Source organism: Zea mays, chromosome 4 (assembly GCF_902167145.1).
Source record: "Zea mays cultivar B73 chromosome 4, Zm-B73-REFERENCE-NAM-5.0, whole genome shotgun sequence".
Lineage (NCBI taxonomy): Eukaryota > Viridiplantae > Streptophyta > Magnoliopsida > Poales > Poaceae > Zea > Zea mays.
The window spans coordinates 62268014-62286557 of record NC_050099.1 but is presented as its reverse complement, the minus strand read 5'-3'; the positions used below and the strand labels follow the sequence as shown (position 1 = coordinate 62286557).

At 49.7% G+C, this 18544-nt stretch overlaps 1 protein-coding gene across 2 annotated transcripts; it reads left to right on the top strand.

Moving 5' to 3' along the window:
• Nucleotides 1–9537: 9537 nt before the first annotated feature.
• LOC732827 (wound responsive protein-like) lies at nt 9538–13873 on the top strand. Of its 2 annotated transcripts, none has more exons than XM_008679591.3 (11): nt 9538–9814; nt 10625–10905; nt 11401–11571; nt 11661–11710; nt 11796–11852; nt 11962–12027; nt 12124–12198; nt 12674–12792; nt 13108–13199; nt 13482–13540; nt 13648–13873. In XM_008679591.3, exons 2-10 carry the CDS (start codon nt 10629–10631, stop codon nt 13535–13537), a joined length of 963 nt encoding a protein of 320 aa, XP_008677813.1. In that variant the 5' UTR covers nt 9538–9814; nt 10625–10628; the 3' UTR covers nt 13538–13540; nt 13648–13873. The 2 variants fall into 2 exon arrangements, with proteins under 2 accessions (XP_008677813.1, NP_001105908.2); NM_001112438.2 differs by having other exon boundaries at nt 9612–9814; nt 10621–10905; nt 13648–13826.
• Nucleotides 13874–18544: the final 4671 nt, after the last annotated feature.

The window sequence follows — 18544 nt, the reverse complement described above, 5'->3', positions numbered from 1 at the left end:
TAAAAACGCCTTGCCAACATTTGTGCGGGCGATGAGTAAGACTTTCGGGGACCTGATCAGGAACAAGGTGAAAGTATACATCGATGACATCGTAGTCAAGACCAAGAGAGGGTCGACCCTAGTGGAATACTTGGCCCTGGTCTTCGATAGGCTACGGGCAACCCGCACAAAGCTGAACCCGGACAAGTGCGTCTTTGGTGTCTCCGCAGGGAAGTTGTTGGGGTTCCTGGTTTTGTACTGGGGCATTGAGGCAAACCCGGAGAAAATCAAGGCGATTGAAGCAATGCGGTCTCCGGCCCGCATCAAGGACATCTAGAAGCTTGCAGGGTCATTAGCCGCCCTTAGCCGCTTCATTTCGAGGCTGGCTGAGAGGGCGCTGTCCTTCTTCAAGCTGTTGCGGAAGTCTGGTCCATTCTCTTGGACCGAAGAGGCAGAACAAGCCTTCCAAGAGTTGAAGCAGCACCTGGTGTCCCTACCAATACTGGTAGCCCCAGAGCCTAGGGAGCAGTTGTATTTATACATCGCAGCGGCTGCAGAAGCGGTGAGCATGGTGCTGGTCGTCGAGAGGACGACACAAGAAGACCAGGAACCTGAGGGCTTGGGACCGGCTACAGGGGTCCGGACCATTCAGAAGCTGGTCTACTACATCAACAAGGTCCTCCACAAGGCAAAGACCAGGTACCTTGAGACACATAAGCTTCTCTATGTTGTGCTTGTTGCGTCCAGGAAGCTGCGCCACTATTTCCAGGCACACAGGGTCGTGGTGGTGACCTCCTTTATGTTAAGGGCCATCCTCCACAACTCTAATGCCACAGGCAACATCGCCAAGTGGGCCGCGAAGCTCGCTAAGTTCCGGCTGGACTTCCAGCCTTGCCACGCCATCAAGAGCCAGGTCCTGGCTGACTTCATCGTGGAGTGGACGCCTCCCACGAGCGCTCCTGGGGGTTCGGACCCCGGTTCGGACCCCACACCCATGGGGCCCAGGGGTCCGGTCTTCACCGAGCCCCACTGGACGCTCTTGTTCGACGGATCCACCCGACAGCAAGTTGGTGGGGCTGGGGTGGTCCTCATCGACCCAAGCGGAGATCAAGTGAAGTACATGGTGCACCTTGAGTTCAAGGCCACCAACAATACGGCGGAGTACGAAGCACTAATCTTCGGCTTATCGGTGGCCCTATCCCTAGGGATCCGCTAGCTCCTGGTGAAGGGGGACTCCCAGCTGATCATCAAGCAAGTCCGCGGGGAGTGTAGCTACAACGAGCCCAGGCTCGCAGCGTACCTTCTTCACGTGAGGAAGCTAGAAAAGGACTTCACTACCCTGGAACTGCAACACGTTCTTCGAGCTAACAACTCGGCGGCAGATGACATCTCTGTGAGGGCATCAACTTGAGCACCAGTGCCTAAGGGCGTCTTCGAAAGACGGCTACTGAGACCCACCGCCCAGTCGGCCGAACTGGGCGAAGGGGCGAGACTAGCACCTCAAAGCTAGCGGTCCCGGTGGCGTCCCATCTACAGAACCCACTGAAGACTGTGTGTGCTATAGGAGATCCTACCACACCCTTAGCGCCACAGCCGATATCTCAGAGTGGTCCTGATGCATGGATCTCTGAGATCCAGGACTACCTAAAGGAAAATATCCTTCCTGAAGATCATGTGTCCGCAGAGCGCATAGTGCGATTGGCTAAACGCTACGCGATGGTGGAAGGGGATCTCTACCGCCGTGGCGCCAACGACATTCTCATGGGGTACATTACCCAGGAGGAGGGCCGTGAGTTGCTCACAAAGATCCATGGAGGAGAGTGCGGAAGTAATTCATCATCCCACATGTTGGTCGGTAAGGCCTTCCGGCATGGCTTTTACTGGCCAACCGCTCTCCAGGATGCAGCTGAGATGGTAAAGTCCTGCAAGGCGTGCCAGTTCCACACAAAGCAGATACACACACCAGCTCAGGCTCTGCAGATGATTCCACCCTCCTGGCCATTCGTCGTATGGGGGGTGGATATCCTGGGACCATTCCCCAGGGCCGTCGGTGGGTACTGGTTCCTCTTCGTCGCCATCGACAAGTTCACAAAGTGGCCAGAGGCCACCCTGTGGTCAATATCACCCAGGGTGCTGCTGTCGCTTTCCTCAAGTCGATCGTCTGTAGATTTGGGGTCCCAAGCCGTATCATTACATACAACGGGACCCAGTTTACAAGTCAGATCTTCCAGGAGTATTGCGAGGACATCGGCACCCAACTCTGCTTTGCGTCCGTGGCTCATCCAAGGAACAACGGCCAAGTGGAGAGGGAAAATGCAGAGATCCTCAGGGGACTCAAGACACGCACATATGACTGCTTGAAAAAGCATGGTGCAAATTGGGTCAACGAGCTTCCGTCCGTGCTGTGGGGGAACCGGACCACACCCAGCCGAGCTACCAGGGAGACCCCATTCTTCCTGGTCTACGGGGTCGAAGCCTGCCTTCCCCCAGAAATCATTATGGGCTCCCCACGGGTCCAGGCGTTCGATGAATCTATGCAGGAACAGCTACGACGTGAGGAAGTGGACTTCATCGACGAGCGCAGATGGCAAGCGGCGATCCGAAATGCACGGTACAACCAAGCGCTCAAGCGCTACCACCAACGGTTCGTGCATAATAGGAAGCTCGGGGTCGGGGACCTAGTCCTAAGGCGAGTACTGAACCGAGAGGGGCTCCGCAAACTCTCCCCCAGCTAGGAAGGACCCTTCAAGGTGACAGAAATATGCCGACCCGGGTGTGTCCGCCTTGCTACAACTGAAGGAGAGCCTCTTCCCAATCCCTGGAATATAGAGCATCTCCGTAAGTTTTAACCATAGAAACAAGCCTAGGGATTCAGTTTTCTTCCTTTGTAACTAAGTTGCGCATATATGTACGCCAGCCCGATGAGGTCCGCCCTCATAAACCCGGTCTGTTAGCCTACACTCATGAATATCAAGTTATAAAGAAAAGATTTGCCCCTAGATTTGTTTTTGTGATGATCTCATTTTTGCTTCAATTTACGAGCATCATTTTTATCTAACCCACCCTTACAGTTCCCACCCTTGTTGGTATTATGACATCCGAATTGAGTAGCCAGGCTAACAGTTTGGGATCCCTCGGTAGGGGGGTCCGGCAGCATGGGGGCCAGTTCTAGAGAACAGTACTTGTCTCCTGGGGTGGTCCGGAGCTGTGTAGCCATTTAGCTTGGTTCCGTACCCTAAGCCTACACACTCCACCTCTCTGTGACGGGTACCCTAGTATTTGGAAATATAGTCCTATGGGTCCAGCAACCTGGGGTCCAGTTCTAGAGAACGAACTCACGTCCCCTGGGGTGGTCCGGAGTTGTGTAGCCGCTTAGCCTGGTCCCGTACCCTAAGCCTACACGCTCCACCACTCGGCGACGGGTGCCCTAGTATTTGGAACTGTGATCCAGGGGATCCGGACACGCGGATTGGCTTCCCGGTCTAAGCCCTGCAGGTCCTGTTGTGTGAATCAAAGGATAAAAGTTACCAGTTAGTGGGTCTTATGGGTGCACTACTAAAGCTTCCTAGCCAAGGCTGTGTGCAGGTCCGGGTCCCAGTCGAGACTACCTCCTGGGGGCCAGGTCACCAAATTCTTTCTTAAGTATACTGGCATCCAGCCTCGACACGTCGAGCCTACATCCCAGGGGGGCCAAGTACCAGGGAGAAGGTGGTAACGACGCACACAGCAAAGACAAATAGCATACAGATAAGTTCTGTCACTGTTAGATTAATACTTCCCAAAAGTATCTTACAAAACCAGAAAATATTACAAGCCGCACCCCAGTGGAACCCTTGCCCTGTTTCTGCAAATCTAGCTACTAATCATCGGCAGGATCCCGCTGGAAGCGCTCGACCACCACCTCCACAGTATCTTATACGCCCTCTCGGGCGGCGTGTTCGGTATCGGCCACCGGACCGGCGATCACCGGCTCCAAGGAGATGGTCGGGTCGTGGCTCCGGAAGCACGTCAAGATGTATTCGATCACCGCCCGACATAGCCTACCGCCCTCGGCCTCCAGGCGGGCGCCAAGGATCTGGTCCAGGCGTCGGAGGCGGTCAGCGGCGGAATCCAGCACCGGGAGCGCGTCGGAGATGGACGTCGGCGGCTCCGACACCGGGATGGGGTTCACCCCCAGCGGCACCAGAGCCATGCTCGCCTCGCCGGCCCATGCGGCGTTGCACTGGACCCCGGTGCGCTGCTCCGCCTGGAGACCTTCAAGTGTCTTCTTCATCGCCTCCACCGCCTGGGGGCCCGGTGCTGCCTGCGCCGTCTATGCTGCCTGGAACTGGCGGACCCGCTCCCCAGCGTTCGCTCCTTCTCATCCAGCATCTGCTCCTTCTCCTCCGCCTCGAGCTCATGATTGGTTAGCAGCTTCTCCCGCCTTTCAAACATTTCCTCCCTGAAGGCGAGGTCCTTCTCCCGCCAGGCGAGGTCCGCCGCTCGCTTATCCAGGGAGGCGTCCTTCTCCTTGAGGTTCTCCTCGGCCAGGGCAAAGCTGCTGGCCTTGTCATTCAGCTCCTGCTGTAGCCTTTGCAAACTCTCCACAGCCACGGTCTGCTGGACCCGCTGCTCCTCCAGGATTTTGTTGAGGGCGTTCAGCTTCGCCTGGAGCTCCGTGATGACCTCCTCCCTCTGGTCCAAGTGCTCCTCCTTCTTGGCCAGCTTCTTCTCCTTCCGGGTCACCTCTAGCTCACGGGCGAACACCTTCTAGAGGTCCCTCTTGTAGTCCTTGCGGTCCCACTCAAGCTCGGACCGCTTGAAGGCGAACTGGCGGGACGCCGCCTTGGTGCGCTCCTCTAGCTAGGTACGCCAGTCGCGCGAGACGCTGGTGTTTGGCCTCCAGCGCCTCCCACTCCTGCAGGACCGCTGCCTCGGTCTTATGTAGAGCCTGATGGGCACGAGACAGCACCCAGGGAGGGGGCTCGGCGCCGCTTCTGGCTCGGCGCCGGACCAGAGCCGCCGCCCAAAGATCACCTCTGTCTCCTCCGGAGTGGGCGGCGGGACGAAGCTGGACGCGCCCCCCGCGTCGACCTCAATGGTGCGGGCGGGCTCAGCTAGGGCCTCCTCTGCCGCTGTCGATGGTGTACCCGACGACATCGCCGTCGTTGAGGCTGTGGTAGCCGCCGGGGCAGTGGGGACCCCCTCCGCCACTGCGGCATCGCTTGGCGTTAGCACCGCTGCTGCCAGACCCCCAGCAGGGGCCTGGGGGCCCGGTGGCGCTGTCTCGGTGGCAGCAACCGGGGGCGGGGGAGGCACGACCTTAGGAGTAGAAGGGGAGGAAGCCTTGATAAACAAAGGATGGGTTAAGACCCATCGACATGATAAGCAGATTAATGGAAAAGGGGGTTGCACTCACTTGGGGCCCTGGACCTTCCAGCGACCCTGGAAGCGGGGCGACCGCTGCTTCTGCTGCTGCTGCTGGTGCCCCTGGGGGAGATCATCCCCAGGTGCTGTTGGCGGTGGCGGGCCCGACAGTGGTGGTGGTTGTGGTGGCGGCGGACCCGATGGCTGTGGTGGCGGAGGACTGGCGCGCCTCTACGCGCCCTGGGCCTGGGAGCCGGTCTCCTCAGCCCCGCCGGCAGTCCTCTGACGCTTCTGGGAGCCGGCCTCCTCGGCCCCAACGGGGGGGGGGGGGGCCGAAACAAACGATCTGTCGACGCGGCGCAGCCAACGTCTCCTCTCCTCATCCGACACCCCAGTGCCGCCTAGGGCGAAGGAGCTGCTTGCAGCCCCTTTGCCCTTGTCCAAGGGGCGGGGAGCCGTGGCAGAGGCATGGGAAGCCCTGGCGGGAGCACTGGGGCCACGCCGGTAGTCTGGGGGCCTCTAGCCGGCGCATCGGAGATCCGGATCCCGCGATGGGGGTCCTAGCCACCGGTTTGGCGGACCGCGACGCCGCGCTCGTCGAGGGTCGGCAGCATGGCCAAAATCACCGTCCTCAACCCTGCATCGTCGCAGAGCGCAGGGATGCCCTCGGGGAGGATTAGAGACTCAGGGACGAAGGACTCACAAGTAATCCCCTTCATCAAAACCTCCAGCTCCTCCCAGGATAGGTTGGTCCCCGGCCCGCGCTGGATCCGGCCGATGTCATTTGAGCCGGTGAACCCGCAACATAGACACGCCCTCTGCTACAGCGGCGCAATCCGGTGCTTCAGGAAGTCTCCGACCACGTGCATCGACGTCAGGCCGCCCATCGCCAAGCTCTTGATCCTGTCTAGTACGAACTGGAACTCCGGCGCCAGGGATGGCTTGGCCCTCCACTGCTTTCGGTCGAGTCTTGGCCCGTCACTCGGTAGGGCGAGGCAGTCGTTAGCCTCCGCGCTAGCGATCACCCAGTCGTCGCGCCAGTTCTCCCACCTTGCGCCGCCAAGGGAGGGGATGTAGGCGCCGGCCGAATCCGGCCTTGTTCGAAAGTAGTAGGCGCCGAGGTGGTCCTTCGCCTTCCCCGACTTCACCAGCACAAAGAAATGGTAGAAGAGGGAGGTGCAGGGCGCCACCCCCACGATCATCTCGCACAGGTGGGTGAAGATGGCTGCCTGGAGGATGGAGTGGGGGGTGAGGTGCTAAAGCTGGAGGCCGAACTCCTCCAACAACAGCAGGAAGAAAGGCGACATCGGCAACGCCAACCCGCAGGAGATGTAGGAGGTGAACAAAACGAACTCCCCCGGCGGCGAGGTCACCGAGGGGGACGGCGCCAGCACTGATCCTCCCGGCGAGCGCTGGCGCGCTCCATCCAAGCAGGTGGCGCACCACATCGAGTGTTGCCTCGGCCTGGAAGCGATCGGGTTGGCCAAGCGAAGTCATGGCGTCGGCGGCGGCGCAGGTGTGGAGCAGGAGAACGCGAATGCAAAGGGGCGCGGAGAGCTCATAGGCGAAAGGGCGTAGCGAGTGGAGAGAATGCAAAAGCGTAACTTCTGCTCGCGGGGTGAATCCCTCTTCAAGACAAACTCTCCCGCTCGCGCCCCGAGACGCTACGGGAAATCCCGGCCGGCGCACACCTGAAGCCTAGGCGACCCAGTCTATGACACGGGGGCCCGGGCCCACAAGTCATACAGATTGAGCGCTGAACTCCTGGTGCGGGAAAAGCGAACCGCCACGCGCGCCCGAAAAGTGAACCGTCGCCCGCGGTAACGTGCCTCTTCATCTCCGCCAAAAACAACGACCCTAGCCTCTGACACGGGGGCTCGGGCCCACAGTCATACGGCAGGTGTGCGGGTCTCCGAGTGCGGAGAAGGCGAACCGCCACGCGAGGAGCAAACTGCCGCCCGCAGTAGTGCGCCTCTTCATCCCTGCCCAAAACAACAGCCCAGTCTCTGACACGGGGACCCGGGCCCACGAGTCATACTCCTTGGGCGTCGGTTTCTGAGTGCGGAAAGAGCGAACCACCACCCGCGCCAATACTGCGCCTCCTCGGGGCCGCCGCAGTGGACAAACGTGGCAGCTGGCGTGACCGAAGGCGGACTAGCAGTGGTTACGTCAGCGAGCGCACGAAAGCGGCGCGCCGATCACCAATCAAGCTTTGGTCCCACCTGCAGGCTCATATCCTCCCCTGAGGTGGGCCCGGTGGCCACTGTCGGTACCCTGAAATAAAGGTACCCCTTACTACTGTATGAAGACGCAGTGCCCACGCGGCTATCTCTAGTCGCGTGGTGAACAGCACCCGACCCCACCACGTGGACGGCTCCGGGGCCACCACGTGGCCAGAGAAGACAAAATCCTCCAAGGTATCAATAGTGGGTCCGGACCCCATGGGGAAGTGCTGGACCCCTGCATATACGGACCAGACCTTCGGGCAAGGTCCAGGACCTCCACGGGTACAAACCGGACCCCTGGGATGGGTCCTTGACCCCTCTGTGTGGGGTCCGGCCCACTCACAGCAGGGTCCCGGGATTCTGGGACAAAGAATACCCGGAACTTAATCAAGACCAGGCGGGGGTCTGGAGCCTACACGTGTTTGGACCATGCCGTGTACACTTCTGCTCCCCGCTCAGGTGGAGACCTGATGCTGCCACATGGCCCACTGCCCGTGACGTAAGCTAGCGGGCGGAGCCTGACGTAAGGCCTCTGGGCCACACGACCTCTGCATTTATTGCGGATAAGCCACACCGCCTATCCATTCCACTGGCAGGTGATGTGCCGTCTCGGCATTTAATGAGCTTGTCCACTCCACTGGCAGGCGATGTGCCGCCTCAACATTTAATGAGCCTTGTCCACTCCGCTGACGAGCGGCGACCAGGCCATCCTGCAGGCGACGTGCCTGTCCATTCCGTTGGCAGGCAGTACACTCGTGCTGCGGCATACACTATGCTCATCATCACTCGCGCGTTACCGAGGAGGCAGCGCAGGGTATCAATACTATATGCACTACAGACATTATGGCGCTCGGAGATCACCCTGGCGTTACATGTAGTAGTTACTTCCTTCCATTTTGCCTCTGGGCCCACATGTCGGGGCTCAGTATACTTGTACGTGCCCCCCTTGAGCTATAAAAGGGATAGCACACGACGTTACAAGGCAGACCCAACTTAGGCTCAAGCTCACTTAGACACTCAGTCTCACAAGTTCATACAAGCTCTCAAGCTCAATACAACACACAGTGGAGTAGGGTATTACGCTCCAGCGGCCCGAACCACTTTAAACCCTTGTGTGTTCTTGTGTTCTTCCCGATTCCATCTAGCAGGCAAAACGCTTAGGCCCCTCCTCATCTAAGGATTTAGGCGGGTGCATTCCGCCACCCGGTCGGAGAATTTCCTCTCCGACAGTGATGTTGAACTATATGTGAATGTGTTTTGTGGTTGTGAATATCATTTTTGTAAATGTAAATGTGTGTTGCAAATGGGAATGTGAATGTGTGAATGTGGATCTGTATGAATCTGGATGAATTGTATGAATTAACAAAAAAAAAGCGCGGAGAATTTTTATCTCCCTAGAACTTATTATTTCCGACGGCTTAAATGTGGTCGTTAGACTTAAAGAGTTGTTACTTCCGACGACTAACTGGAAGTGGTCGGACTTGAATGCATTATGTCCAACGGCTTCGTGGTGACCATAGGAATGTAGGATATAAGATAGATGGGGTCCACCGGACGTCGTCAACAGAGTTATGCGGGTTAACTATAGAAGGCCACTAACTGTCGCCATCGAAAATAATCTTATTTTTGACCGTTTAAAATCGGTGAGTCATTACCATTGAAAATAAGGTCTAAGATGTTGAAAATAAGTTATGTCTGACGGGTTAGACCTTATTTTCAATAACAATAACCGTCAGAAGTTTATAGGTTATTGTAGTCTTTGTTAGTTTGACAGATTATAAATCTGACATATCTTACTGTCTATCTATATCTCTTAGACTATCTGTAGTAGTTTATCTAAAGTTTATCAAAAAATACTATTTGTTACTGTTCTGTATTGTATACTGTAGTGTTGGTGGAGTTGAGTTTGAATATGGATAACAACGTACGGTTAATTTGTGCCGGAGAGACTATTTGGTAGCGATTGCTCGCCCACCCCTTCTATTCCACTCTCTTCTAGATAATAATAATAAAGCGAAAGGTTATCCCACCTCTTTTCTATTCTTTTTTCCGCCCGAAGACAACGTAACAAACCAACGATAATCCTCCCTCTTGCTACAAAAAAGGAAAAAAAAACATCAATAATAATCCACTGCGGTCGCTCGTCCTCCTCCCAACCTCCTCCCAAGTTGCCTCGTGCTCTGCTTCTTCGGTTTTCAGGAGCGTCGGCCATTGCTGCTGGAAAAGCAGACCATTGGGACTCCCTCGTGCGTTTTCCAAATCAGGTTCGTTCTTGACGCGGTCTGCGATCCGATTGTTTCGGCTCCCTTGCACACCATTGGGACTCGTTACCCATCTCGTGGACTCTTCTGTTTCTTCTCCTTTTCTCCCCCCGTTTATTGGACCAGCGGCGGCTTGCTCCTCTTCGTGTAACGGGATTTGGTTTTCTGCGGATGAGTGTTTATTGTTCGATGCGGAGCTTCGATCTGGATTCGTGCTTGTCCTCTTGGTCTCTGCTCGCTTTGTAATGCTTGGGTACGGTGCGCTGAAGGTGTTTGGGGGGTATGATTGTTGTTGCACCTGAATAACTGAGGTGGGTGTGGCGCGAACTTGGGGGTGTCTTCTCTTTGGCGATCAGTGCAATCGAATGGTCAGTTGAGTTAGATAGTTTTTACATCGGCGTTGATGGACTTGCATAATTATGTGCGAATCATGGGATCATTAACTTGGTATAAGGGGACGATCAGTGATATGTGAAGCTGTCATGTTTAGGTGCTTGATTCAGCAAAGTGGTTAGGCATCCGACGCTACGTTTTGGGGATTGAGATGCAAAATAAAGTTCAGCACTTAACTATGGATCAAGGGTTGTAGAGCGCAACCCAGCTCTTCTGAATCCAAACTGTAGGTTGATACGTCGGTGCCATGAAACTGAAAACCGATAGTTGTGGCATAGGCTCAGGGCAAGAATCATTTTTTTTTTCATTTTCTGACTTTTCCGTAACTATAGGTCACACGATGATTATTTTCTCCGCGACATTATCCGGGTATTACCGTGACAGATATTTTTATTGGCTCCATTTCTGCCATGTAGTCAGGTTGATGGCGATGGAGGGACCAGTTTTATGCCGCCCTGCAATGCAAGCCAAATCGCCTGCTGCTGCGCTGGTCAACAACTCCCTGACCAGATTCGGGCAGCTTGGGACCATTTCAAAATACAGGAACGTTTCAAGATTCATTTCTCCCATCTCTCAGCCATCTACGAAGAACATAGGTCCATGCTGTAGCTTCAGCTCGTCTTCTGATGGCAATGGATACATGGCTGGAAACTTTAGCGACAGTGATGAAGATTATGTTAATTCTACTGTGCTAGAAGCAGGTAATTCTTCACACAAGGTGGTCAGCTTTTATATGGAGAATGCCGTGCTACATTCAAGTTTTAATTAGGCTTTATTTATTTGCTTTTCTGGACTTGATTTTCCTATCTCATCAGTTGCTTGACTTTCTATGTTCCACTTGTTTATCACAAGTATCTTACTACGTGAATGAAAAATCTGAATGGTTTCCATTGCAGGTTTGTAATTTATCTTATAACTGTACTGATATTGTGCCTCTGTTGCAACCTGTTTGTGTATTATATCATCATTTGGTACCAGGCATTAGTTGCTTCAATATATGCAAATTGCACAGTAGAAAATTTGAATCAAAATCATGCTTAAACTCGACACAAATTGAATTATATTGATAGAGCAAAAAACATTTTGAATTTTTTATGCTCAATTTACTAATTAGTTACCACTAGTATTTTGATGTGTCTGAGTGTCTCCAATACCTGTTCCGAATGTAAAATTTGGTTTGTGGTTTTCTATTCCAGTTGAGGTGAGAAGTGGATCGGAAGGATATGTGATAAAGATGCGAGATGGGAAAAACTTGCGTTGTGTCCATAACAATTCTCAAGGGAGAAATATTCCAGAGAGTGCACCCCAACCTGCTATTGTTTTGAGGATTGAAGATGGAAGCGAAACTTTACTTCCAATCATTGTTTGTACGTAAATCTTTTAGTTTGATTTGATAATTTGGAAGTAGGAACCTTTAATTGACATTAATGCATGTCCACCTTCTCAATTTTCTCAGTGGAGATGCCAAGTGTACTTCTGATGGCGGCTATTCGTAATGTCCACATTGTAATATCTTCTATTGTCATTAATACTACTGTTTGGTACTGTCCATTCTGTTTCATGTAGTCTATATAACGCCTTTATGTTATAGGCACGACCAACCATATATCAAGTTGTCAAGGAAATGATTGATAAAATGGGCTATGAGGTAATCTTAATTCGTAAGCCTTTGTTGCAGTTATGCTTATTTAATCAAGGAGAAGTTAACTTAATTCATCTTCTTATCCCTTTTATCTTGATGGTGGTTTTGGGTTCAGGTAAAACTTGTTCGGGTAAACAAAAGAATTCAAGAAGCGTACTGTGCTGAACTTTGTCTAACAAAGGTACCAATCTAGTTGACTGATCTGTAAGAACAAACTAATGCATTTTCAGTGGGTAGACCATTGACATTAATAAAGTAGAAACATCCGGCACTGCAGATTGATGATTCTACAGACAGCATCACCTTCGATCTTCGGCCTTCAGATGCCATAAACATTGCTGTTCGTTGCAAGGTATTTGCTGTTGATGTTCTTGCCACATGCTAAATCTTCTATTACTCTGATTTTTATTATTCATATTGAAGGTTTTAGTGCATGCTTATTTGTGGGAGCAGTTCTCTTATATTATCAGTGGCTACCCCTTTTATATGTTGACATGGTTCTCCTTTCAGATTTTTCTAGTCTTTTGAATATATTTTCACTTTTTACGTTTCCAATACGAATAACAATCCTAGTCCATGCTCACAACTCACAAGTGCACGAGATAGTTGATGACTTGATGTTATCAAGAAACATGCCAGATTGGTAAACATGTTCACATGTTTACTATCTTAGTCATCTAAAGTGACATGTAAATGTGTGCACATTTCTTGTTTATTTGTGTTTTGCTGTAATCTTGAGAAACATTTGATGGTAGTATGGGTTCATTTGTCATGCATACATGTGACACTTTTTTATTCTCCATATTTATTTCATTTGGCATGAACAGGTTCCTGTACAAGTCCATAGAAGTCTTGCATACAGTGACGGCATCAGACCAGTCGAGCCAGCAAGAATGGCAGTAGCAGCTGGCCTATCAGATGGGTTGTTATTTACAGAGCTTGACAGGTATTCTAGAAGGCGAATAAGAATTTTACAGTAGCTGTAGGATTTGTTTTTAATATTTTCGTGATCTGCCCCCAACTTTGCTTGTGGTCTAAGAAGCTTTGTTGTTGTTGATTATCTGCCCTGCAACTTATTGCTTCTACCGTGTTATTTCTGAGGGCATGGAGGGACTGATGAATCGATATGTTTCTTAGACCTTTCACTGATATATCCAACAAACTGGTTTCGTACATTCGAGTATATTCTGTGCATTTAAGATCCAGAACTCCAATATATGAATCTGTATGTTAATTTTTGTTACACTTGCATTTTTGTTAGACCCGATGGACAGGCATCTGTTGAGGCTCAAGAGTTTGGATTGGTGAAGAACATGCTCATTGCAGCCGTAGAAGAGAGATACAAGGATGCTGGTAATGATCCATTCTTCTTGTGGATTCATTCAATTCATCTAGGACTCCAGATTGAGCATCTGGCAATGACTCCACCCAGTGTTGTATTACCAAAACCGTCCGAATGCTGAACAAAAATCACCTCTCTTTTACTTTGCAACCATGTTCTGCAAAGAACAAAACAAGATTAATGTGCATCACCTTGCGTGATACGCATTGATCTTCAATATAATTATGATTAGATGAAACCTAGATGTGGTAGTTCTATTGAAGGTTGATTGATTTATCTGTTGGCTTCGACAGCATCATGGAAGGACAAACTGATGCGGCTGAGGTCTAAGCGGAAGAACTGGGCCTGACAGGTTAAAGTCTAAACTTGTGTAGCTCTGTTTTTCTATCCAGAAATTGTCAATCTGCAGATCTGTTTTTGTTTTTGACTTGATAACGCTGACTTGATAACTCCTAACAGCGTTGCATGTCTGGATGGTGTAAATAAAGATGATGCCCAGCTGAATTCCAGTACGCATTCCAGATAATTGATGCTGGGTTATGGCTATGTAACTAGCTGTACATATTGTATGGACCCGAGGATGGTCTTCTGTAAATTCAGACTAAGCTTTGAAGTGAAACACTAATCCTTCGGAGAAACTTGGTACCTTGTCCGTGTTCACTTGTGGTATATAATGTTGGAAATTAACAGGGTTAAGATTAATTTGATAATGCAGTATAAAACGAAAAACTCAGATCTACTAGCACATAGTATCCACGATATTAGAATAGAACAGATCTGAACTAACTTAACAAGATTAACGCAAAAAGAAGAATCGACAACGGATCTGTTGGGGACTTGTTCTCAAATGCTAGGAGTTAAGAACAAGGCAACATAAAAAATGTTAATCGCTAAAGTCCTTCGTCCTTCGAAGCATTATTTCCCTTAGGATATAATGATTTTCGGACGAAGGTGATGAAGAGCGTGCCTTCATAAATTTATTATACAGTGACGAAGGATAAAATGTAGAGAATATAAAAGATAACATAAATAATTATATATTACTATCAGACATAGACATAAACATCTTTGAATTACAAATATACCTTCAACTGGAAGGAGATGATAGTACAAGCGTGACGTAAAAAGCGAATGCCAAGTCAGCGTGAACAGTACGGGAGTACTGTTCACCTATTTATAGGCGCGGGACACAACCCATACAAAATTACATTCATGCCCTTTACAGTTGATAATAACTCTATAGTAATCTGTCGAGGTCTAAATAGCCTTTTCATCTTTAAGTCGGTTTCACTTTCTGCTGTCACGCCGAAGCTTTCCTGCTCACACCTTCGGCGCTGTACCAACCTTCGTATTATTCTGGTCTACTGTGATGCCGACTTGAGTCCGAAGATACCTGTTCACACATTATACTCCAGAAATACTGTTAAATCCTGTTTTTGAGGACCTTCGGATGCCGAAGGTCCCCAACAGTAGCCCCTCGCAATATTAATTTGTTTAAAATAATAAATTTAGATTGCGACATGGACGAAGGCTTTACGCCGAAGGTCCGAAAAAACACCTTCCCTTTGCTAGAATAGCAACATTCACTGACAAGCGGGGTCTTTCAATTTTCAACGCACTTGGCGTATAAATACGGTCATACCGCAAACTCATTTGACACGCTCTCTGGCCAACTGCTCCCGCTCACTCAATTTTCAGCTCTTGTGCACTAAGATTTGTTAAGCCTTTAGTTTTGAAGCTTCGGCTTTGAAAATAGTTTTTAGTGTCTCCGAAGATGTCTGAGGATAAGAAGACTGCTGCTGAGATGAAGCTGAGCCTGGACGAAGAGAAAAACTTGGGGTTTCTTATAGCGATGTCAAAGACCAATACAGAAAAAATCACCAAGGAGATTCTGGAAGGTTTGTCTGAAGATACTGGTGACAGTGACAGCTATGATGTGGACAGTGGTGGTGAAGACTCCGAAGATCGTCCCTGGCGACCAAGCCATTCAGTTTATGGTAAATCAACTATCAAAGAGAATCATCTTGTCAACATGAGAGGAAGGTATTTCCGGGATTTATCCATTGTGAGGGCCGACGAAGGGGAAAAAACGTGCCCACACCCTGAAGAGAATGAAGTCGTAGTGTACCGAAGCTTTTTGAAAGCTGGACTGCGATTTCCCTTGAGCAGCTTCGTCGTGGAGGTGTTGAAAATCTTCGAAGTCTATCTTCACCAACTTACCCCCGAAGCAATCATAAGGCTGAATATCTTCGTGTGGGCCGTGAGAAGCCAAGGTCTGAAGCCTGATGCAAAAAGCTTCTGCAATATACACGAATTATCATACGAAACAAAACCTTGGGGTAAGGAACAGTATCACAATAATTTTGGCTGCTACAGTTTCGTTTCTCGGTCCGGGTCAAGCTGCCCCGTGCCAACCTTTCGGAAGAGATGGCCCGGCGACTGGATGACAGAATGGTTTTATGTGAAGAATGATCTGACAATACGAGAAGATATCAAAGGTATAATTATGCGTCCTATCTGGCAAAGCTTCGGCCTTCGGAGGCCGAAGGTTGAAATGAATGAAGCTGCCGAAGAATGCCAGAGGGCCTTCGGCGCAGTCTGCTCTTTCATTGGAACGAGAGACTTAGTACAAGAGCATATTGCCTTCAGGGTATGGCCGCTCGCGGAGAAATGGGAAATGCCATAAGAAACCGTAAAAGAGGCCGACGAAGGTGGACTTATCAGGTTGAAGTACACTTTTAAATTTGGAGATAAATTCGTTGAGCCAGATGATGACTGGTTAAAAAGTATTGAAAATTTAAGTGATGAACTGCTTGGGGCTTATTCGAAGGCCGAAGACACTGCAATGTCAGCAGCCTTCGGAGGCCGAAAAAAGAAGAGGCTGAATCGGGTATTTGATGCAATCGGGTTTGTCTACCCTGACTATTGCTATCCCATTTGAAGGCAGAAAAGAAAAAACACAACCTCTGCAAAAGAAGAAGCTGCAACTGTTCCTAGCGAGCCAGAACCGAAAAGAAAGAAGATAAAGGTCCTTACACATCGGCCGCGCTATATTGAACCAGCTTCGGTGCCTGAGTTTACCGGAGAAACTTCTTCGGCCACCGAAGCTGAAAAACCAGCCGAGCCAACCTTGTTGCCAGAAGTCGCAGAAACGGCCGAAGTGCCAACAAAGATAGAATTGGAACAATCAAAGATTTTGTTATCAGAAACGAAAGAGAAGGCCGAAGCGCCGTCCACAGAAAAAATGGAAGAGGTAAAAGAAGCAACTGAGGGATCCAAAACATCAGAGGTTTTGAGTCCTGCAGCAAACATTGAGAGAGTAAAAAATCAAAAAGTGCCAGCAGTGACTCCGAAAAGAAAGAGAATGGCTAATGTGCTAGATGTACTGGAAACGATCAAATCTTCAAGCACACCTCCGAAGAGGGCTGCTGTCATTCCTGAAACAACAACTGAAATTTCTGATTCTAAAGCTCCAGGGCAAGAGACTGAAGCCGAAGCTGGGCCCTCAGAGCCTGCAAAGATAAAATCCTTGGAAAGTGAGCCAGAAAAAATAACAAAGCCAACTTTTGTTGAAGAAACCGGTGTCATTGCCCCCGAAGCATCCCCCAAAGTTCGTGATTATATTGTTCGTCATGCTTCGGGGAAAAAACTATCAGAAAAAGAAGAGCAAGAGGCCCAGCACTACGCCCAAAAACTGAAATATCCAAAGGGGGCGTTAATATTCAATGGCAGTGGAGAAGAAGACTTCTTGTATTGTCTCCCCGACAGCAAGGAAATTTCTGTCTGTCGGGAGATGAGCAGGAGCTTCGGATTCCCAACTTTAGAAGATGGGCTCTCGGTGCTGTCGAAGAACGATCTGGCCGACAGCCTAGCTTACAATAGCTTAAAGGTGCGACAAATGAAATCCTTGTATTTTTTGTTGAGTCCAAAATTTTTCGTTTGTTTAAACCTATTGACGCAGACATATTTCTCTTTGCAGGGCCTGATACTTAGCAATGCCCTCAGGGCACAGAAAGATGCTGAAGACGAAGGGTGTTCTATAGCCCTGAGCAACCTTCGTTCCGAAGTTATTGAACTGAGGAACGAAGGTCTCGAAAAAGATAAAATGTTGCACTCATTGATAAATAAAATAAAGGAGGACGAAGCTGCTTTCAAAGGTCAAGCTGAAGCTCAGAAGCGGGAAATTGAAGATCTTCGGAAACAACTGGCCAGAGCCAAGGAAGAACGCATACTTGAAGAAACAAAGCGAGAACTCAGCGACCAATGGGCCGATCACCTAGAAATAACTGTTGAAGAGCTTCGTTCGTCCAGAAAGAGATGCTATAACAAATCTATAGAGTGTGTTAAGAAGTTAAAAGCTAGCTTCGCCAGGGTTGGCGCCTTCTCAAGCGAGGCAATCCCGAAGGTCCCATCGAATGGATCGACCACGAAGCTGAGGCCTTCGAAGAAATTTTAAATAGCCGAGGAGATATATGTGCCTTCTCTGGTGCCAGAGGGATTGCCACCATCTTAGAGAAGAAGGGCTGCGAACATGTAAAAATTTTAGCACAGTCCGAGGCTGCTTTGTCCTTTGAAGGTGCAAGAGATCCTTCGGCCGAAGCTAGTATAATTGGTGGAAAGTTTTTTACCGATATCTGGGATAATGGTGGCCGAGAAATGGCCGGAGAAATTATTCGAAGAAGTGAAAAGGGCATTCACGATGCTAGAGAAGTAGCTGAGGCTGCTGAAAAGAGCGCAGAGGCCGAAGGTCATTTAGGTATTAACTAATAGTTTTTATTGTGTTGTAATCTTTAGGCTTTAAGATTTGTTTGCGATTTGTAATAGCAATGTAGCCGTATCCTGTCTTACTTCAGATCCTGCTAAAACGTCTTCGGGCCCTCAGCCGAAAGGAGACGACGAAATTAAAAAGATGGCTGAAGATATTATGGACGAAGTCGTCAATCGGCTCCTGAACGAGGCTGCAGAAGTCGTTTTGAGAGAAGATTAAGTATTTTTGTGAAAACTTCTGAAATGTAATATACTGTAACATTTTGTAACCCCAAATGTAATATACCTATTTTTGTTAGTCAATTCTTTACGATGCATGAAACTTTACACGTACCGCTTTTGAGTCTTTGACGAAAAAACACCTTCCCTTCTTTTTATGCTTCGTGAAGAAAAATTTATCTTTGTCACAACAATATCCAATGTTCTGATGAATAATATCCAGGCTTCGTGAAGATTTTTCCCGAAGCTACACTTCTGAAGATCAATAATGTATCTTTTTGTGACTATGATTTCTCCCTTTTTTCAAAGCGTTCTTCTGTAGATTGATAATGTGTCCACCTCTTGTGCCATGTGCAAAATGATGTATGAT

Bases quoted from the DNA above. Each gene is read 5' to 3' on its own strand.
- LOC732827 (XM_008679591.3), top strand. From the start codon at position 10,629: ATGGCGATGGAGGGACCAGTTTTATGCCGCCCTGCAATGCAAGCCAAA. The intron at 10,906-11,400 runs GTAATTCTTCAC...TTTCTATTCCAG, and splicing joins TTCTACTGTGCTAGAAGCAG to TTGAGGTGAGAAGTGGATCG. The intron at 12,199-12,673 runs GTATTTGCTGTT...TGGCATGAACAG, and splicing joins ACATTGCTGTTCGTTGCAAG to GTTCCTGTACAAGTCCATAG.